At 39.7% G+C, this 22606-nt stretch overlaps 2 protein-coding genes across 2 annotated transcripts; one reads left to right on the forward strand and one right to left on the reverse strand.

The window, feature by feature from the left end:
* The first annotated feature begins 1030 nt into the window (after window positions 1–1030).
* Window positions 1031–9062, forward strand: ribc2 (RIB43A domain with coiled-coils 2). The gene is made up of 7 exons (XM_074678433.1): window positions 1031–1194; window positions 2204–2285; window positions 5356–5649; window positions 5734–5852; window positions 8349–8558; window positions 8663–8829; window positions 8926–9062. The coding sequence occupies exons 1-7, from the start codon at window positions 1084–1086 to the stop codon at window positions 8993–8995; spliced, it is 1053 nt and encodes a 350-aa protein (XP_074534534.1). The 5' UTR covers window positions 1031–1083; the 3' UTR covers window positions 8996–9062.
* Window positions 9063–9592: 530 nt separating this feature from the next.
* Window positions 9593–22381, reverse strand: ada2a (adenosine deaminase 2a). Its single transcript, XM_074678432.1, has 10 exons — window positions 22081–22381; window positions 21455–21763; window positions 18751–18970; window positions 17501–17714; window positions 17293–17420; window positions 17117–17207; window positions 12939–13047; window positions 12008–12165; window positions 9807–10009; window positions 9593–9724 (listed from the first exon to the last, which is right to left on the reverse strand). Exons 2-10 carry the CDS (start codon window positions 21756–21758, stop codon window positions 9610–9612), a joined length of 1542 nt encoding a protein of 513 aa, XP_074534533.1. The 5' UTR covers window positions 21759–21763; window positions 22081–22381; the 3' UTR covers window positions 9593–9609.
* Window positions 22382–22606: the final 225 nt, after the last annotated feature.

The raw sequence follows: 22606 nt of genomic DNA on the forward strand, positions 1-22606 counted from the left end.
AATGTTAAGACATTTATAAACGTGTTTTGATCAGTATAAATATTTGTTTTCCTTTTTGCCACATGTTAGAGTTTGAGTATGAGTATTTATTTCAATTACAATCTCCAGTGGACAACATGAACCATGTGTAAAAACTTTACATAAAGATTTAATGAACAAACTAAAATAAAAACAAAACATTTGAAAACTCGGTAACCAAAAAGGAGTGGGCTGAAGCCAATGCTTCTTTCTGCCTATCCTGTACCTTTGACATTTCAGTCATTTTCATTGTAATCCATTACTATTTTACCTTTTAATGTTTTTTTGAAACTCAACAGAGACTAACACAGTTTCAAGTCATCACTAAGTCTTTTCCATAAGTATCTAAATCTAAGAATTTTAAGGTGTGAGGCTCTGTAAATAATTTACTTGTAGTTTCATGACGGGAAGCTTTATTTGTTATTCCGGGAACTCTTCTCTTGAGTTCTATTTTAGGATCTATTTACGTTTAAGGCTTTTTCACTTTACCTCGGAGGGTGGATTTTGGAAAGGTCTATGCGCTTGCCAGAATATATAGCTCAGGTGTGCTACCTGCCTTCAACACTTCTCTGTACTCATCAGCAGCTCTCTTTATTCTTTCCTCATTCAACCCGTTTTACCTCTTATTTACCTACAAATGTTTTTTTTTTCTCAGTCCCTCGCACTGTCATTAAATGAGACATGAATGGAGGTTTGACCATGGACTGGACAAAGTGTCTGAGAGGCATGCAGGTAAAATATACTCTGAAGCTCTGTTTGGTTTGGCTTTATTGTTTTTACCTGGTAGATTAATACTTTGGATAGAAATATTGGGTTAGTTCAGATAAAGTGAAGGGTCTTCTGTAATAGAGTTTAGGAGTTGGCATACAATTAAAGTAAATAAATCACTAAAAATTAGACACGAGACCTGCGGCTTTCGGCACAACTCGGCATATCACGTGGACAGCCGAGCTCACACGAACCTTCACGGACTGTGTTGTCATAGCAACCACAGTGTTGGCTGTATCTTCGCTGCGTCTGTAGGAAGCACACAGTGACTGAAACTGAAGGATAATTTCAGTCAAAATGTTTAACCCAGAGTCTGACCGAAATGCGAGGGCGAGTCTGGAGAGACGAAGAAACAACGAAGCTGAGAGGAGGGAGCGGATCTTCAACCACAAAGTGCGGACTATCGGGGTGAGATACGAACTTTGATGCTAGCTGTGGATGCTAATGCTGAGTGACGCTCTACTTTCAATTTGAAAGTTTTAAGACGTATCCTGAAGTGACCATACAGTCTTTGCCCCAGGGAAAAACCGGAATGAAACTGGTATGATATGAGAATTCAGAAAAAAAAAAAAAAAAAAGATTAAAAAAAAAAAAAAAAAATCAAGAAGTAGAATTCATCCGTGACATTTTATTCACCGTTGTTCGTATCAATTCTATGGAAGCCTTGAGCGGACATTCATCCAACATATTAACATTATGTTTTTCCTGTAAAGATAACTTTTTTACACTAACTTTTTTACTTTTTTAAATCGAACAATTTCTCTGTAGATCTCAAGGTTGTGTCAAGTTTCTTCCTTCTGTGAAGCAGCATTTCACTCCTAATATTTGTGGGGGTAACATCTTGGTAATGTCTCTGAAAGAACTGCACTTTGCAGCATATTGCCATAGGTTTTATTATTTTAGACCTGGGGCTACTGCTTGGAAAAAAAATGAGCACAGAGAATTAAACATGAGAGACACAGTGTAAAAAAAAGAAGAAAAAGAAAATGGGAATATATAGCTGCATTAGTTCACCTTAAAAACCAAAAAAATATTTAAGTTTTCTAGAGACAGTTAATACAAAACAGAAATGCTCTGACCGAGAAACCGATTATCCATGAAACCCCTCAGAACAGCAAATATTTGAAAAAAATTTAGATTTGTACTTTACTGTAAAATAGCTTCATTTATAATGGAGCAAAATAGTTTACTATCTGTTAGTACTGCAATATAAAGATGTAATTTTAAAATGATCTAAGTAAATTTGGAAAAATCAAGAAGATGTAAAGGAAAAAGAAAAAAACACTCAGGAGTTTCCTTTTAGCTGCAGTGGGATAAAAGCCAAAAAGGAAGAAGCACCAGTTCCTCAGAAGTGAAGAGATGTAGAGCATGTGAGGAAATGTTTCACTAATGTTCTGTGAAAAAAACTTTAATTCAGGTTGACTTGGAAGCCCTCGACCTACAGATAAAAGAAAAGAAGAAACAAGAGGAGGCTGCTAAAGAGGAACGAAGTGCTTATGGTGAGCAAGCTCCACATGAAGTCCCAGTGTTACCTGAGCTGTTTTTAGAAGAGTTACGTGTTCTAGGTATAAGTTTATCACAGTATGAAGACAGCCATGCTGAAGAGCTGTTTCTCACTGATCAAATACAGACTTCACTTACTGCTGACGCTGATCTGTCCATATTCAACCCATTGACAACATCAGGGGTCCTTTCACAAAGCAGGTTCAATGAAAACTCGGAGTCTGTTAACTCTGAAGTAAGGGAAACTCTGGGTTTTCAGTTTCAGAAAGGTTAATCAAACCTGAGAAAGAGGGGAAGCTCAAGCCTTTTTCACAAAGGGGTGTAACTAAAACTCTGTGTCTGTTTCTCTGGCAACTGAGTCTCTGGATCTAACCTGGTCGGGAGCAGGTTTTTCTCACTGAACTTTGAATTTTTCTCTGTCTCTGCCCTCTTTCAGAGCCACACACCGTTTCATTTCCTCCTTATTCAGTCAGCAGTGAGTTTTGACTTAGATTTGTTGAGCCACCTGTCACTGAAAAAAATCATTTAAAAAACCAGAGTCTGTAGTTCATCAGGCACAGTGCGCGCTACCGACCTTTTTCACTGACATCCTTCAGTCAACAACCCTGTGGATGAAGGTGTAGCATTACTGCACAGAGAAGTCAGGGGTTGATCATCAGACAACTTAATCTGTCCTTACATTTGCAATATTAGCGCTCCCTTCCCAGCAGATATTGTGTGTTACACTGGGCTTCTTTGTAAACAGAAGTTTTTTGTATAACATCAGCCTGCTGAGCAGTTAAGTAAGGCAACTGAACGCAGAGCAGCCAGAAAAGTGCGCCTCACCATGAAACAGCTTTTACCAGTCTTTGCGGTGTTAGTTTAATTGGGCTTAAGCCTGGCTCACACTACCGGATTTAAAAATCTTATAAGATTCTGAAATGGGGTTGTATCTCACACGTAAGGAGAATCTTCACAGATCATCTTCTCTTAAATCTTAAGCACACTCTAACAACAAGATTTGAAAATACTGACCAGCACACACTACAGGATTTCACCAAGATTATTTGACCAGAGAGAGTGATGGACCATATGTACTCAGTTGTTTGATCTGAGGTTTTTAGCGCACTGGTGGGACAGGAGGAGAGAGAAGCGTTGCTGTCTGCAGCGGTGCCTTTCATCCATTACACCCACGCAGAGGGACAGAGGTGAAACTGTTGCTGTATCAGCCAATAATGGCGTGATCTCACACCCATCACTGATAAAACAACAGTTTGCTACTGTATGAAAATGGCGTGATTTATGTGTTATTTTTAAAGACACTACTGAACTGGTTCGAGTGGGCCAGTGGAGTGCGCAGTCAGCTGACCCGGAGCCTTTCAGTTGCACTTTGAGCCTGTGTTTGTTGTCTGTTGTCCGGTCTCTGGGGCTCTTTCTAATTGGCTGTTGTCATCCTCAGTGAGACTGAATGTTGTTATCATCCAGATAAATATTAAACATGTTTGAAAATCATCGGGGCGGCTCCGACGAGTCTGTGAGACGATCGTGGGGCTAAAGATTCATCTGTCAACCGCTCACACTAAAGAATAGTTTTGCCCGAACATCGGGGCTGATTTTAGTCCCCGACCGGATTTCTTCCCCGATTGTGGGGAGGACCGAATCTGGGTTAAATAGGGGCGAGAATCCTGTAGTGTGAGCCAGGCTTTAGTTATTCAACAGAACGTTATATTGACGAGACAGCCATTTATGTGTGTGAAAACAGCATTATTTTTGTAGTAAAACCACTACACAGTCAAACAACCACTTAATATTTACTGTAAAGCATGTCAAACATAAGGTACCCCCCTCCCCGCAATGAGATTACGCTGAGATTTTACCTACTTGAACAATGTTGTTATATTTCTTTCTTAGCTGTTGCCAAGTGTGCTTCAGCCCCATAGGATCACATCTAAATTAAATAAATCAAACAAATTACTATGCACATATTAATAAGTTAGATTTATTTAATTCAAACAGATTGTCCCTGTTGTGTTATTGTGATCGCAAAGAATGACATTTATACTCACACATTGACCTGAGCAGCAATGTTCTCCATGCTGTCTCTCTCTCTTGCAGCTGCAGCTGTTTTGCTCTTTTTTTCTAAAAACATGCTCAAACTCTTCATATGAGGGCATTAAAATGTCTAGTTGAATCGTGGTGAAAAACGCGTCCCTTTTCCTCTCTGTTGCCATGGTTTTTCATTGAATCTGGGCTCCATTGATGATGGCTTTCTATGGTTTGGCTGCACAGGCTTAACTCCAGGTGAAACTACTCCAAGTTGATTAAACTAACTCAAATCAGCTTATCTGAAACCGAAACTCAGAGTTTTCTATCTCAGAGTAGATCAACTCACAGTTCAGAATTAGACTCGGAGTTTATTGAAACTGCTTTGTGAAACAGACTCCTAATGTTGTCAGATGGGTTTGTTGATGCCACTTGTTTCATCATATCATCATATCAAAAAGCCCAGCCTTTGAAGCAGATTATTTTATCAGATACTTCTTTAAACTTAAACCAGAGGCATTTCTTAACCTGCAGATGTCTTTTTTTCAACATTTTCACTTTTGGAATCTTTTCTTTTTGAGTCTTTGCTTTTTTAACTCAGATGTTCTTGATTTTTTTTAGGTATTACTTCATATCATAGTTCTATGACTCATGCAAAAAAACATGCTTTAGTGAAAGCTTCCCTTTTTAACCTTAGACTTAGGATGAAAAATGTTATCTATGTTCTCTCTATGTCATTAGAAATCTCTGCCTACAGAAACTGTTGATTTTTCTTTATTTTACCCCTCAGAAAAAGTTAGTAATCCTTCAGTGAGCAAGTGTTTTATACTTCTGCCCATTTTTCTGTCTCCTCTCTGATGTAATTTGGGCACTTTGCTATGTTGATACTCTTATTTAGTTGTTTTATTAACTTTTCATGTCTTTGAACTAAATCCAAACCTGTGCTTTTATGTTTTCCTTCTGATCAAAATAAAGTTAAGATAAAGTGAGTTATGAAACACATGATTCTTATTCATGTGTGTGTTCCTCCTGTTCTCCATCTAGTTCATGAAATGCTTCACAATAACAAAGTGGCCAACATACTCCATCGCAGACAGGTGGAGCAGAAGCATGCCATGGAAAAAGCTATCGTCAGTTACCGACAGCAGTACCAGTCTGACCCAAACCCAAACAGAAGTCAAGTAGATCTGGGTGAAGCACAGATGATGCTCCCTGGCCTGGCCGGCGAGGATCCGGGCAGTGAAAGCAGGCGGCAGAGACAGAAGGAGCAGCTCAGAGGATGGCTCCTGCAGCAGCAGAGCGAGCAGGCTCAAGAAAGGCGTCGGCAGAAGCTGGAAGGTAGAGCTCACACAGGACATATGGGACACGAGGTTCTGACACACATGGAGAAAACAGGCTAACTTTTCTCCGTCTGTCTTTCAGAGGAACGCGACTACCAGAGCAGAGTGGAAATGGCCAACAGAGCTCTGCAGCTGCACAGCCTGGACGCTGAGAGGAGAAGAGCTGCAGCTCTGGCCACCAAAGAGTTCAACCTGGCTAAGGTAGACATCTGGTGGTAAAACTACAACATTGAGTTTTAGCTTCTTATTCCTGATAACAGTGGTTGATGCTCAGAGGCACTTATGTAAAGAGACTTTGCTTTTTTAAAGAGCTCACACAGGAGGTCCATCTCATGAGAAGTGTGAGTTCATGTCCGTTCCTCTGTTCTGGCTAGTGTCAGTGTTTACTGTAAATTAGGACCCATGAAAACCAAAAACAACTACCTGTGAGGTGAACTACTCTGGAACAGTTCTTGAGTTTTCCAAAGTGATAGTAAAGGTTGAAGTAAAAGATCAGTCACATCTGTGTTTAAGAGGAGAAGAAAAGTGTTGTGAAGGTGTTGGTTTGTTGAATGGAGGGTCGCTTTTTGCCTCCTGGGATGTGAGAAAACTTAAATGACACCCAAAGCATCATCAAGCAGGCTTGTTGTTCTTGTTAATCTTTTAATATAAAACAGGCTGTTAGCTACACAAGCAAGCAAATATCTGGTTATAGTTGAAAATAAAGTGTTGGTAGATTACTACTGATTGGAGCCAGGATGGCATTACACCAAACTGTGGAGCTGGATGGAGGCACAGTTTTTTCCTCAAAACACCAAAACATGGTGTGTATGAATGACAGCAATATATCTAAACAAAAACTAAGAAAAGCTCCAATTAGCTCAGGCCTTGTACACAAGTAGCCATGTGTTTTCAAAAACACCCCCCCCCCATTCATTTTTAAAATTATTCGTCCTCACACTCCCTGCAAGTCAGGGGGTAAGTGCAGCTTGAAGCATTCCAAACCCATATTTGGAGGTTCTTTTCAGACATGAAGCCTGTGCCATCCAGTCAGGATGAACCCCATTGTTCAGCTGTGACGTTTAAGAAACAAAAACTCTGTTTCCCAGCGTCTGCATAAAACCATGACACAGGAGTTTTCCAAAATCTACACTTTGGCCAGAGTTTTCAGAAAACATTGTTTTTAGTGACATGAAGCTGTGGTTTGGTGTGAACAACAAGCCTAAACGTATAAAAATAAATGAGTGATTCTGTAATTAAGAGTACATTTCAAGTCCATGGGGTAAACTTATCAATTTTACTAAATATTAATTTCAAGCAATGACCAGTTTTACAGTGGGTCATTTGGCTATTTCACCATCATTTAATACAGAAAGTGAACAGGTTCCATCGTTTATTTATTTAAATAATTAATTTAGATAAAATAATTCACTTGCCTGAGAAATCTGTGTCAACCGTGTTACCCATTGAAAAAAAAACCCCTATAAATCAGCAATGGTTTGCTCCAAAGTCACATGACTTAAATCAGCTGAGGTCCCATCCCAGAGTGGCATGTTTCAGCTCCTCCTCATCAATGTTTCATCAGAATGATTGTCTGTACATGGGGCGCATTAACTGTTCACCAACTGTGTCACCAACATTTTCTGCTCTTCTTACTATCGATGTTATAAAGACCAAACTGTGAAGAAAAGGAGCAGAAATATGAGCTGATGGAGGTTAGGTGGTGGTGTGTTCAAGGTCTGCAGTTAGCACAAGAGTCAAAAAATGGAGGAAATGTCGTCTGTGTTAGCATCACTAAATGTAGAGTTGTAGAGACAGGTTTCTGTCTTTTTGTTGTGTCAGCTGTGTTACTGTGACTTTTGAGCCATAATTCTTTACATTTTGTTTGAACTCTGATATAAATGGTGAGGGACATTTCTAGGGAGCGTAGCCTGACAGAGAAATGTTGAGTCTCAACTTTTGTCTGTAACACAGTTGAGAAAATAATGCACCATTTTCTAATATTTAAATATTTAAGAATTCAGTAGACTTAAAGTGATACTCCGGGATGGAACAAGTTGGGTCCTATCACAAGGTTTAGGGCAGAAATTACCCCAACAGCAGTGTTTTTGTGCAGCAGAAGCCCAGAGTGCTCGCACCAAACACCCCCTCCCTGTTCCTCTGCCGGTTTCCTCTGCACTCAGACGGGGCCAATTTTTACTTGACCAAAAACACAAATAAACGGACTCCCACCGAAAAAATCTGATAATGGTCTGCATTCATGCTTTATTTGAGAATTTTCAGTGCGTTACTTTCACACAAAAACACCGCTAAATAAGGCTCTAGTTCTCATCTGCTGTAGGGGTAATTTCTGCCCTAACCCTTGTGATAGGACCCAACTTGTTCCATCCCGGAGTATCAATTTGATCTTAGCATCTAATGAATTCAATACATTCTGGGTAAAAACTTTGGAAACAAACAGTATATGAAGCAAAAAGGCACAAATATTTTTCAGTGTTGGTTGACCTGAAATGTTCCCCTGATTATAGAACCACTCATATGCAGTTTTACAAGGACGACAGGCTTAAGTGTATAAAATATATGCTGTTTCTCAGGTACCTGGCTACATGTGGACATGGCCTTTAACAACAATGTGAAGTTGAACCTGAGTCAAAGTTTGAGGTGCAGTGTAAATATTTAACAAACCCCCTCTTTTTTGTTTTGTCTGGACGGGAAAAGGTTGAAGAAAAGGAGAGCCGTCAGAAAATGGATCTTACAGAGGATTCTCAGGTTAACACCGTGAACCACCTGCACGGACAGCAGACAGGTGAAGACCCTCCACCTACACAGGGCACGGTGGAGGGGTCTGCTTTTCAAACTGCTGATGATAAGAGAGCATCTGTAGAGAGCTTGAAGCAGTTCCAGAAACATCAGATCGAGGAGAAAAAGGTAAAAATGAGGAACTCTCCATTCTTGTTGAAAAATATCTAAACCCCAAAAAGCAGCTTTTACACTCTGTGCTTACGTTTGTTTTTGTATCTGTGCATCTGCAGAGGATAGAACTGCAGAGAAAGCAAGAAGAGGAGCGGCTTGAGCGTGTCCGTTTGGACTCAGCTCGTGCAGCTCTTCTGATGGAGAGGCAGCAGGCCAGACTGGACAAACAGCTGAGACGCCACCTGGACAGCACCAACGTCCAGCTGGCCCAAATACACAAACTACAGTCAGTACCATTAGAAATATTCTTTAATCACTAACACACAGAGAAAACTCAGGAGAAAGGATTTTGGACTCACACTGCTTTTGTTGTCATTCAAAGGAAACCAGACGTGGAGAGAGGAAGCATAGACGAAAGCTTCTTCTCTCAGTTCAACACCTGCAGCAGATGATGGAGGGGACACACCGCACTGACGACTGCGCCTTCACTGAGCAAATAAACCAAATCACACTCATACTCTGTTGCTTTTAATACCACATGAAGAAGGTTCGACAGTAGTTAAAACTCTCAGGATGAAGGAGACAGATGATTACATCTTTCATACAGGTTAAAAAAGAAGAGGGAGGAGGGCGATGATTCTCAGAATTACAAAATGTGACTCGAGGAGCATAGATCAACTACACTCTTTTATATTACTTTGGCCATTAAAAGACTTTAAAATTACATTCAAGTAAAAGAAAAACAACAAAGAGCTATTTCTGAACTTTTTTTTTGAGAAAAGTTTCAGAAGTATTCTGCTACACCACTCCCATGAAGCACAGGCCAACCACAAACACTCCAAACACTTGATAAATGTAACACGTGAAACTGTGCCTCGTGACACTGTTACTGTTCTGAATCTGCATCTCAGAGAGCAGACACCTCAAAACTGAATCCAGCTCACATGTTTAGTGCAAATCATCACTGTCTGTGCTTGTCCATAGCTCAGCTATGTTCCCCGCTCATCACAACATGAACATAACCTCTCCCAGTCAGGTTTATCATTTAAGTTCCACTTCCAATCTGTCAAAGTTTGCCTCCATTTTCCCCATTATGAACAATTTCCGAGACAAACTTGTCCCATCGTCTCTGCCACAGAGCCAGAGCGTCCTCCTGCTGCTTTGGATTCAAAGAACTGTACCTGAAAGACAGAGACATGTTAGTCAGCAGAGCTTTAGGGAACACTCAGCTTCATTTTCACGTCACTCTCTTCTGAATCTCACCAGATCGAGTTCATGGCCAGCTGTTTGAGGGAGCCTACATGAGAACTGGTCCCCCCAAAGCCCACAAAAGCTTCATAGAAGTCATGAGAGAGTCCGGATGCTCCAAACATGGCAGGGTCATCAGAGCTGATGACCATGGGGTGGTTCTCTGACATCAGAGCAGCTGCAGGGTGGTTTCGCAGATCTTTGACAAGTTTCAGCACCTACAGGAGAGGATGAAAAGATCAGTTTGTCTAAACCTTCTGTTACATTCAGAATATCACACTCCAGCACCAAATGTCAAAAACCTGATTCATCACAATCAGACCCACTTTGGGCTCCCAACCCAAAGAAGAGAACCGCAGCTTTAAGGAGTGATTAATGGTGTTGGGCAAATTCCTTTAAAGAAGTCAGTAGTTATAGTTAATCATTACTTTCGCACAAAAAAGTAACTGCATTAACAGTAACAGAATTACTCCTTCATAAATGTAATAAGTTACCAGGGAGATTAATTATTGTGTTACTTTTTTTTTGAAAAACCTTTAACTTTGATAAAGAATTCAGTTTTTGAGCAGGTTTTCCTCTGCGACATAATGTACATGTCTGTTTTTGACTTTTTCATCTCTGACGTTGAAGTGGTGTGTGTTTACTCCCGTCCTGAAAATGAGGTAAATGCCTGTAGGCCGACTCCCATCCTGAAAACACCAGTTTTAACCCACAGACCACTCAACACACGCTCATATTAAATCTGCAGCTCCTGTCCTGAGTCTGTCTGAGTGATCCAGGTCAGATAGACCTGACAACACTTCTGATTTAGGAGGGATTCTCCTGTCCCCTGTCTCTGGCTCCACTCTTAACTTGTAATTTCTCCAGATTAACCCCTTATTTTTAAGTCTGCTCCTGTCATCTCTGATATTTTTCAAGTCAAATCAAGTTGGCTACTTTAGGGCTGCAACTAACAATTATTTTTAATGTGGACTAATCTATTTGTTATTTTTTTGATTAGTCGATTAATCACGATTATTTTGTGTTTCAACCTAATTTGTCCTTTAAAATGTGCAGACCTTTAAAATTCAACCTGTGTGTTGCATTTTCACAGTTAGGTTCTCACCTCTGATTGGTCAGCCCTGTGTCATGTTTGTTTGTTTTTTTGTCTTATCTTCATTCATGATGACATAAAAATATAAGTACAATACAAAAAAAAACAAAATAAATCTCGAAATGAATAAAGCAGGTAACAGGGAATTGAAGTTGTTGTTCCAGTGTATTTGTGACTGTGTGCTTGTTTTCTAATGTTTATTTGCTTATTGGAGTTTGCTTTGCTCTCTGTATGATCCCGCCTGACTCAACGCGTTGTCCCAGCTCTCCACGACACTGCGTTTAGTTTTGTTTCTTTACATGCGCACTCCACCCCTCCTCCTCACCGATGCAGTGTGAGCATGAGTGTGAGAGCTCCATTGGATAAGTTGTACCCACTTTTAAAATCACGTTATCAGACGCTAAACTCCGGGAGCTGTCGAGCTGTCAGCAAGCAGCGCCGTCAAGGCGCAGAGATACCTCCTCGCCCATATTCCTCATGTATTAACTAAGTGATCTTTTCCCACAAAAGTATCTGTTAACGAGCCTCATGCAATAAACTGAAGTTACAAATGAGTATTACCCCTTAGTATTTCATTTCACCATCTGACAACAACAATAAAAACAATAATATGATGAGTCCAATGATAAAATTTGCATCTATACATTTTTTATAGTCCATGAGTCAATTTTGTCGACTAATTGTTGCAGCCTTAGTCTACTTGTGCCTTACAATCAAACCTCAAAAAGCATCCCCCCCCCCCTGGAGTCGGTTTGATCCAAAGACGCTGCAGGAGATCCTCTCTGACTGCAGGTAACACAGACGCACACAGGTAGCTGTGTGATATTTGTTGATGAAAAGTTGACTTTAGCATCAGCTCTTTGTTAAAGACGTGTCAGCATGGTTGTTCTCATCATTACTTGTGTGTCTGACACTTTTCCCCACATTTTATCAGCAGCTCCTCTCTGTGTCTGGCTGAGTGAGCCAGGTAGAATACAGGGTAACGCTCCTCATTTCACTGTCGGTAACAGTGTTATAACGTTTGAAACAGTAATTAATCAGATTACCCATACTTGAAAAAGTAACAGCGTCAGTAACACTGTTAGTTTTAACACCGTTATTCCCAACACTGGTGATAACGTACCTGGTTGGAGATGGGACACACCTCTACAGCCACCCCTTTCTTCCTGGACATTTCTTTGGCCACTGGGTGGCGTACCAGAGCAAATCCATGACCAATACGAGAAGTGTTCAACAGAAGAGCATCAAGCAGGTTCTGGTCCACGTCCGTGCCCTCCAGATCTGCATGTTGATCAGACACAGTGTGTGTTAGTTATGTTTTAATGATTCAGTGTGATGTATAAGGTAGGTTAGCTCTTTATGTCTTCTTAGAGTGTGTGATTCATAAGAAACGTTACACCAGCATCAACTGTTCACTTCACTCACAATCTGTCATCTTTACATGTGGTTTGGTTTAATGTGTTTGTGCCTAAAACTATGACTATGTTTTAATAATAACACATTTTATATGAATGGCGCCTTTCAGGGCACTCAAGGACACCGTACAATATAGAAGAGGTTCAAAAATTAAAATGCATGGCAAAGTAAAGCAAAGTAAAAAATATTTTAAAAACAATGATTAACAACAGAAAGGGGAGAAAATGAGTTAGACAGAGCAGGCACATTTAAACATGAGTTTTCATTGGAAAAAACTGAAATCATATCAAGTGTTTTTGTCTTAGACTTCAGGTGAATGTGTCTTTAGACTCAATATGAGCCACATTCACCTGAAAAGTCTAGATAAATGTCTTGTTTCAAGTTATTGAAAGACAAAAATGAGCTCTAAATCGCTTGAAACAAGTAAAAAAAACATCTGCCAATGGAAAAAGAGAAAAGTTACTTGTATTAAGACATTATTCTAATTTCAGGCAAACTTTTTAAGCAAATTTTCTCGTTCCATTGGCAGATTTTTTTTAACATGTTGGTCATATGAAGTCTAAAAAGACATTTCCTACTGCAAATAAGCACTTGATAAGATTTCAGTTTTTTGCAGTTGGGGTCAATGAAGAGCTCACCTGTTTCTCCAGCATGGAAGAAGAACGGGAGTGTGACTCCTTTCTCCACTGGCAGAGATAAGGCCTCCCTGAAGTACCACAGAGGTCTGCCACTGTCCTCACGGCCCACCTGAACACAGAGACCACATCAGACAAGTCCTGCTGTTCAGAAACACATGCTCCAGTCAGGATTGGATTCAGTCATGGGACCCACAGTCCACAAAAGTCACCATATGACTTAGCAGATTTTAGTGTTTTTTTTTTGTTTTGTTTTTTTGAAACAGGGAGCTGAGGAGGAACTTCTTTAATATTCTTGCTGCTGCTTCCAGTAATGGCCCAACTAAAATGCCAGCTCCTGGGTTCTTGTTTATTTTTTAAAGTTATTTATTGGGGCATTCTGACTTTATCAGAGAGCACAGCAGCAGAGAGGTGGGAAATCTCAGGGGTTAGAGGGTGGGGTAAGGAACAGCCAGTATCACTGTTTAGAGGTTAAATCTCTCTCAGTGCAGCTCTTTCATTAACTTGCACTGTTTTAAAGAGGAGGTGTTGTGCTCCTTTAAAAGGCTTTATACTGTACCCTCTGGTACATCCACAGTGGCGTTCCATGACTTACAGCTGTTTAAGAAAACCCTTAGATCAGCCTGTGCCTCTTTATTTATCTGCTGTCTCCTTGAGACTCCCTGCTCCACAAGTAGGGATAGGTACCAAATTAGGTACCTTTTTAGGTACCAACCAAATTATGTCAAAAGTACCGGGTATCAATTCGTGTAGAGTCAAAAAGTTCCATGTTTAGGTACCTAAATGCATCCTTATAACTGTGATGGAGTGAAAGAGTAGGCAATTTTCCATGCCAGACATGAACACACCATTGCAAGTTTATATACTGAAGAATATATTTGTTAAATTGTAAAAATATATATATATGTTTTATGATTAAACAAATTTATATTTTTTACCATATAAACACAAAAAAGTACTGAAAATTGGTACCCTTGAGTACCGGTACCGATTGCCAGGTACCGGGCATCTGTACCGTGTCGTTTCAAATGTGTAAGGTACCCATCCCTATCCACAAGCCTTCTTCCCTTTGACTGGCAAGCTCTCTGGAGGCCTGCAAGACCAGTAAGAGGTCCTTATATAAATATATATATATATATATATATATATATATATATATATATATATATATATATATATATATATATATATATATATATATATATATATATATATATATATATATATATATATATATATATATATATATATATATATATATATATGTATATGTATATATATATATATATATATATATATATATATAATGTGATGACCAGTGTTGGGGTTAATGAGTTTCAAAGTAATGGATTACAGTAAAACTATTACTATTATGGGTAATGATGTAGAGTGATGGATTACGCTAAAAATATCAGTAACTACACTACTTTACTAGACTTTAGGGACGTGCTTTTCTGCATTACTTAAGCCATTTTTGCCAGTTAGAGGTGCTTCCATGAATCCTGCCGTGTGTTAGTTTGCCACAGAGACCGAGTTGTGACGTAGCTGCTGGCTCACACATGTGAAGACGGATAGGAAAGAGGCAAGATAGAAATGGAGAAGGATGGAGTCAGAGACAGGGGGTTCAGCCAGTGGCGATATTGAAATTACTTTCAATCCGTTGCTCTAAAAGGACAGAGGCAAAGAGGCATCTTTCAACGACTGCTAACTTGACGAGCAGCCTGTCGAAGCATTTGACCGACCAGCATCACAGAGCAGCAGCTGAGAGGCTCTTTGGCCTGGGCAGCAGTGTTCTGACCCCGAGGTGGAACAGTATGTCAGATTAAATACCCCAAAAACTTTTACTCATGCCATACAAACGCTGTTTAAGAATAGAGAAAAATTATAAACTCTACGGGATTAAGTGCAATTTATTTTTCTTAGACCACTTTAGTTGTTTTGCCATGATCCCATGTGAGCTGGTTTTGTTGTCAGGAGCAGACTCACGTTTGGTTCAGTCACCACACGTAGCCTTCTTATTCTGTAGTTTGTGGATTTTACAGTGAGGCGTATTTCTCTGTGCTGACAGGGTTACTGTTCTTTAAGTGAATGGCTGAGTGCTATCTGACATTTAGTTTACATCCATATAATAAGTTACTTTGAGGAAAGGCTAAAGAGACACCCTTTATTGGAAACTGAAAATAAAGAGATAAAAACGTCATGATGTTTGACCTTGTATCTTCGTGCTAAATTTGGGCTTTAAAAACTGGAAAGTGGAAAAATGGAGTAACTAGTAAGGTAACCTCATTACAATTTACAGAAGTAACTACTTTTTTGCATAACTACCCCAACATTAGTGATGACCCTGTCATTTCATCAAGTCTGTCATGCTGTTTTTAGGAGATTGCTTAGATCAGTTTGGAGACAAAGTCAAGGGTTTCTACAACACATGAATATGAAGGGGTCTGAAAACCTGCACACATGTCATATGAACACCCAGCATTGTATCTCTATATCCATATTAACAGCATCAGAATGCAGAATAACCCCTCTTTAATGAGCCAAATTGATAAATCATACTAAACTAAACTATAAAACAGCCTAAAATTAAGCCTCATGTCTCCTAACTGCATAAGCAAACCAAGCCTTCAGTGATATTTGTCTGTATTTGTAAGCTCTACCAGGGGAAAGGTGACATACAATTTACAGCTCTCTGGAGAAACACTGGTTTTTACAATGAGACAGAAGTTTCCTGCACTACAGAAGACAGGATTTAGATTTCGTAACGTGCAGGACAAGCTCAACAAAAAAGTGGGATCTGCTTTTTTTGGTCCACAGGGGGCACCATAATCTATTCAAGAGCTATACAAGAGTGAGCACTGAGTACTGCTGCTCTACAGTTAAGTTCTCCTGCCCAGAAAGGAACAATCACCAGCTGTTTCCTTCAAACTGATATAAAGAGGAGAGGATGAAAAGAGGTGAAAAGTTTTAAAAAGTTTCATCAGGAACTGCAACTAAACTTTCACTTCATGAAATTACATGAACAAAACTTTTCTTTGTTGCCAAACAGAAGTCAAATTAAAGCTCCTGTGAGGGGATCAGTTTTAATTGGACTCCCCGGCAACTTGTGGCCCGGAGTCTCACACACACTGTTGTATATTACTTTTATTGAGGTGTGTGTTTGTTTCGGAATTAAACGGAGATCAGATCAAAACAAATTTTCTTTGTTCGAGTCAACTTTTTACTGGATACAATGCACTGAGGTAAGGAATTTATCAGTGCAGTTACAAAGCTCTACGGTTTGAAACGTGACATCAAGCAAACATTGTAGTTGCCAGATATCTGTAGAGCTATCAGCAGCCCGGTGCTCTGACCTATCTGTAGGCTAACGTGACAACATGTAAACACTGTCAGTTTGTACTGTACATCAGTAGCTGGCTATATGTAGCACTGTCGTCAGCCTGGTGCTCTGAGACATGACTGTAATGTGTAACGTTAGTGAATCCTGGTTCTGTCTTACCAGTCATCTACCAATCAGAGCTAACGTAACCTCACTCTTCATTTTATTGATAGACTCTTAAGTTTGAACAGACCACTGCAGAATAACTGCTGACTGTGGGTTGGAATCAACATTAGCACAAACAGATTAGCTCCTGTGTTAGCCTTAAGCTCGTGCTCTATCTCTCTCCTGTTTCTCTTTCTTCTGCTCTTCTGTTCTTTTTCTGTCTGACAGTTAGGCTCCAGTGTCCACCATCACTACAAAACTAATCACAGAAATTATTTTCAGCAGAGAAAAACACAGATCTCTCATCTTACTACCACACTTTGTCAGCTGGCCTGGTGTTGTCATACTTTGATGTGCCATAAATCAATTTTGTCCTGCCCCACCTTATTGGGAAGCTATGAAATAGCATTTCAAAATAACCTGTAATATTAGCGCTGATAATCTCATTTTAGGATTATGATCAGGGATATATCTAGAGATAACCTCTGTTTTGACAAAACCTCTTGGGTTCCCGTGTTGAGACAGATACCAACATGATGCAGCAGTCAGCAGAGGACCAAACCTAACCCCAAGCCAAATGTCAAGCTATTGTTTTTTTCTGTTCACTTCAACAAAAACCATGTCTTTACTTTCAGTCAGGTCTTAGTCAGTCAGAAAGAACAGTTTCTATTTGTAGGAAACAGGTGTTGGCTCTCACCAGGTCAAAACCAGCCATGATGCCTGGGAAGTCTCTCTGAAGCTTCATAGCCTCCTCCACAACTCCAACCATCACAGACAGATCCAGTCCCCTGAAACACAGAGATGACGTGAGGTAAATTCTCAGCCAGCTGTGAATTTTTCTGTCTAATGAGTCTAGACCCTCAGACGAGTCACCTGTGGACTGTGTAGATGATTCTTGTTCCAAAGAAGTCCGGGTGCTCAGCTTTGAACTGTCTGGTGACCTCTACGTAGGTCTTCAGTGCCCACGTGGTATCATGAGTGCTCCCATCCAGCTCGTAGATCTGAGTGCAGCAAATTATTTCTGCAATTACAAAGTGTTAACGGACAGCTGAGACGCCAAACATAGACGACAGGAGTGTACCTCTGGGAGTAACGCTCGCAGCTCCAGATACATGACGTTGTCCATGTAGAACTGGGTGAGACCTTCATAGTAGTAGTCTCTGAACACTGGGGCGTACCTGACCAGACCCATCACTGCCAGGAAGGCCTGTTCAAACCGGTCCCATACCACATCCTGAGTGGGGTACATAGACTCTGGATCCTGGTGGGTGAAGAGTGTCAGGTTCCCCATGATGCTGCAGATTAAATATGGGAACACGTTGAGGTTGTCAGGTTCACAGATGCTGTAGGCAGCACATGAGCGCGGGGGAAGGGCTGGGGTTGATTCAGTGTGTGAACTGGGTTATCGTTTATGTTGATGTTTGACTGTGTTTCATACTCTTTTGTTTTTTGTTTGTTGTTTATACATTACGATTTCTGGAAAGTGACCACTCCTGTGGGAGAGGATTTAAGGTGGGAGGGGACCTACCTAAGGGAAGGTGTGCACTGAGGGGGGAGGCTGGCGTTCTCGTCAATCTGAACAACAAACAGATTATACCTCTCTTATGGATTAATTCCCAAAGAGCTACAGGAGGAGTGACCTGAGGAGGTTTTTTTTTTTTGTGCAACTACCTCCAGGTATTGTGGCTGTGTGGCAGCAGCGGTGGTCGCGACTTCCTTTGTCACCCTACTTTTCCCTTTTCTTTGGATTTTTCTTTCATGGAACTGAGACAAAAGTCATTTCATCAGTGAATTATTTTTGTGGTTAGGTGATGGTGATTTTTTCTAGTGGGTTTGAAAATATATTTTCTCTATTTCCTAACTTAAGAGACGTTTTTTGTTTCCTAAAAATCATGCTGAAATCTAACTAGTCTAGAGGTAGGCTAGCAGGTCTTGGAAGGTGGTATTTACTTTTTTTGTTTGTCAGTCAGCTACGACTAACTGCAGACACACCCAGGCATAGTGGCAATTCAGCTATGAACTATTTTTGATGATTTGATTTGTTACAAGGTGAGAAAAGAATACAGGACTAGATTTTTTTTAAAGACGGGTCATGTGCTTTTCAGACTTTTTCTTGTCCCTCAGGTACCCCTGTGGTAGCTTCACATGATTTACAGCTGAAAGAAGAAAAATCACTTTTTTCTCACACTGGTGTTTTAGAAAACCCTTTTTCTGAAATGATTCATGTGATAAACTGTCCACTCAGAGTTTGAGTCTCTGTTCAGAGGCCGCAGTCATTTTACACATTACACCAAAGGTGGTGTCGTTTGCTCTGTCTTCAGCCAAAGTCACCTGTCGTCCAGATCGGTGGTGTTGACCTCTTTTGCCCGAAGGTTTTCCAGCAGATTCCAGGCAGAGCAGTGCGGCAGGTCTTTGGGCCAGCTGGACGAGAAGAGGAATCTGAGGGACCGGTTGTCAGTGAAGCACATGTAGCAGTTTGGACGATAGGTCACATTTTTCACCAACCACTCCACAGAAACCATGGCGAGGTCATGGACGTGGAGAGCTCCGCCTGAACATCACAGCAATGACAGAATAAATTAGCTAATCCTAATCTCTCAACCTGACAGAAGCATCATTTCGCTCATTCAATCTTTACCTTATGAATTATTAATTAAGGATGATAAATTTCCTTAAGGGATCAAGTGTCATGTTGTGTGATAATGATGGTTTAAGACTCAAATTACTCAGTGTGAAACTTTGATTAAAAGCCCATAGATAAATCAATTACTAACACATTTTTTGTGTACTTACTCGTGGATTAGGGAACAATGAACTTCCGCTCAGAGGTTTTCATATGTAATTATCCAGAAATGTTTTATTGTTATAGAAAGATGCACTGCAAAACCCGAAAATTAAGTGTTTTTGTCTTATTTTCAGTAGAAATATCTTTTTAGACTTAATATGAGCCACATTCACCTGACCAGTCCAGAAAAATGTCTCATTTCAAGTTATCTAAACAAGTAACTAAATAACTAAAAACAAGTTAAAAGAATCTGCCAATGGAACAAGAGAAAAGTTTCTTGTATTAAGAAGCAAATTGTCAAGCAAATTTTTCTTGTTCCATTTGCAGATTTTTTTTTGTCCTCATGTTTGTCTTTAAATAACTTGAAATAAGACATTTCTCTGGACTGATCAGGTTAATGTGGCTCATATCAAGTATAACAAGATGATTTTTACCAAACATAAGACAAAAACACTTGATAAGATTTTCATTTTTTTTGCAGTGTGCTATTGTGGATAACTGTATTCACCTGGAGAGTTGATGTAGTAACATTTGGACTATAATTAATGCTGACTTAAGTTTTTCACTTGTGTGTTTGACTTGTTAGGGACAGGTTTTATAAAAAACAAATAGTTTTGAGAGAATTATTATCGATGATGTAATCAAGAGACACACATACATTTTCGAGGACACTTGTTACACTGACAGTCTATGGCCTCACTGTGTTAAAGTCTCTTAATATTTCATTAGCTACAGTCATAGTGGCTAAAATGATTTATCAGCTTATTCAAACCCACAACCATGAATCTACAGAGCAAAGAGAAGTGAGCAGAGGAGGACAGCTGACTGTCAGTTTAACTCAGCCAATTCTGCAAACTCGGGAAATTTAAAACTGATGAGTTTTCAGGGCAGAGATTAAAATATAACACTTAGCATCGTTCTGATGAACTGAGAGAATTGAAAAAGAGGAACACGAAACATTAAATAAGTAAAACATTTCAGGAACTGGAACCCACAGTCTCACTGTCTCTTTCACTTTGTCTGTAAAGGGAACAGTTAAAGGAAGTCAACAGAATAACAAGAATGCTTAGACATTAAGAGTGTGGCGCTGAAGGACACAACTCTTCACTCCGAGTGCAGAGATACACATTCAGAGAAGTCAGCTGTTTTATGCTGACTGTTTAATGGCGTGATATGTTTGCTCTTGCTGCCACCATGGTGGAAAATAACAACACTGTGCTTTGAACAACACAATACACTGCACAATGACATGTATTCTTCAAAGTTTAGCAGTGTTAACCTTTAAAGAAAAATGAACCCTATAGTTGACAGAAAAAAGCTCTTATAAGCTATCCATGATCTCTTTGTTTTCAGACCGCAGAGGCGCAGCAGTGCAGCATTTATTTGGATAATGCTCTTAAAGTTGAGATCATATTAAACACAGCCTAGAAATTACTTTACCCCTTAGCATACAATAAAAGAAGGATGGTACTTGTGATTAACCATTTGAATTTTGAGAAAAATAAAAATATGAAAAGTTGATAAAATGACTGAACATGGTCCTAAATCAAATGCTTTTTGATTTTTTTTTTCTTTTTTTCCCCCCTATGTTCACTTTAACATTTGAATAAAACCTAGCTCATCAAATAATATGGTCACAGACTACTTTGGTCTGTTTTTTTTTTTTTTTTTTTTTTTTTTTTTTGTAATTAATGTTGTTCTACACAGAAATTTCTATTTGTCTCAATTTTAGCACCCCCTGCACTTTCCTTTTGCTTATTCTTATTTCTGTAACAACATATAGTGATCTTAATTTTACTAGTTAAATGTTACTCAAAGTGAAGATTTGCTGTGGAAAAAGTTGTGAAAAGGCTTTTCTTTAGTGAGATCTTAATAATCTTGCCTCAATGTGCGAATCTCTTTGCAGCAGTTAGAATTTAAAACATTATTTATTGTTGGTGGTCTTGTTTTTTTTATATTTTATCATAGGTTATACAAAGGATATAATATTAATTTGGTTGTTTTTTTATAGTTTAAATGTGTTTTTTTTTTAATTAATTAATATTCTATTTCTTTAAAAAAAAAAAAAGGTTGAACACTACTTATACAGCATGAATCAACAAACTCATCACAACAGGCAATGTGCACTACAACACACAGTAAAAGACGACAGACAAATGTTTTTCTTCAAATACCCTTGGTGTTTTTAACTATATGTTGTGCTGTGTATGAATGCTGCTTAAGGGACCAGTTTACCTGGCCTGAACATACCTTTGGGCATCCTCTGAAGCAGGCTGAAAATGGGGCTTTTGTTGATGAGGTGTCTAGCTTTAAAGAAGTGCATGGCAGGAGGAAAGTCTCTTCCCTTCATCTCTTCCTGCTTCATCTTGAAGAGCAGAGCATCCAGACGCTGCTCAGCATCCGTCAGAACCACCTGTCCACCTGTCTGCATGGAGGCCTCCAGCCTCATCAGGGCCTCCCTCTGCCGGGGGTCTGGGATTGAGAAGCCGCAGCTCGAACAGTAGACGAGAAGGAGGAGGAAAGCCACGAGGGGGCGCTGTGGTGAGACTGCCATATTCCCTGTGAAGAAAATTGACGGTAGTGAAACCTCGGAGGAAAGGCAGGAAACGTTTCTTTTTTTAGATTTACACGAGAAATGCGCAGATAATGAGCTGAAAAGAAAAGATTATTCATTAATTCAATCTTCAACTATGTTTCCTCTTTATGATGTCACATTATAAAAGGCAAAACTGTGATGACAGTCAGCGAACAACAATAAGTCCTGGGTTCGTTCACACTGTGGCCATACGAGAAGAACAACAAAACAGTAAAAAACGAGCTGGACTCTATAAAAAGACACGGACAGCACACCTCATGTTATGAGGATGAAATCCTACCTAAAGCTGTGGGTTTGTGGCAGTAGTTCAGCTGGTGCTCCGACAGCTGAGGGCGGTTTGGTAAACTGTCGGACTGGAGTCCCTTTAAAGCAGCAGACACCTCAAACTACAGTTAAACTTCTTTGACGGGCTTCATTTCAAATATCCTTCGACCAAACCCTGCAGATAAATACAGTGTCAGCGAGAGAGGCCGTGAACAAAGAGCGATAAAACCACACAAACTATCAGCTTTGTTTACTAAAAACGTCTCATGATGGGCTTTTAGAACCTGCACTAAGCCTGCCAGGCTAATGACGGTCTGCTGCTTTTGATCCCACCCCCTTCAACTCTGATTGGCTGAAATCGAAGCCTGTACACATTTGATTGGAGGAAATTGTAAATATAAACCGGCTAGACTAAGATAAGGAAATAATGCCCCTTAGAGTACATTCTGTCAAATAACAGACAGCTCTCTAGATAGGGAAGGTGATTTTACAGAAAGATTTCACATTTATTTATCTATTCATTGATTTGTTTGTTTGTTTGT

The sequence above is a fragment of the Halichoeres trimaculatus genome, unplaced genomic scaffold (genome assembly GCF_033239565.1).
Source record: "Halichoeres trimaculatus isolate MK-OKI-2021-1 unplaced genomic scaffold, fHalTri1.1 fHalTri1_scaffold_10, whole genome shotgun sequence".
In the NCBI taxonomy this organism is placed as follows: Eukaryota; Metazoa; Chordata; class Actinopteri; order Labriformes; family Labridae; genus Halichoeres; species Halichoeres trimaculatus.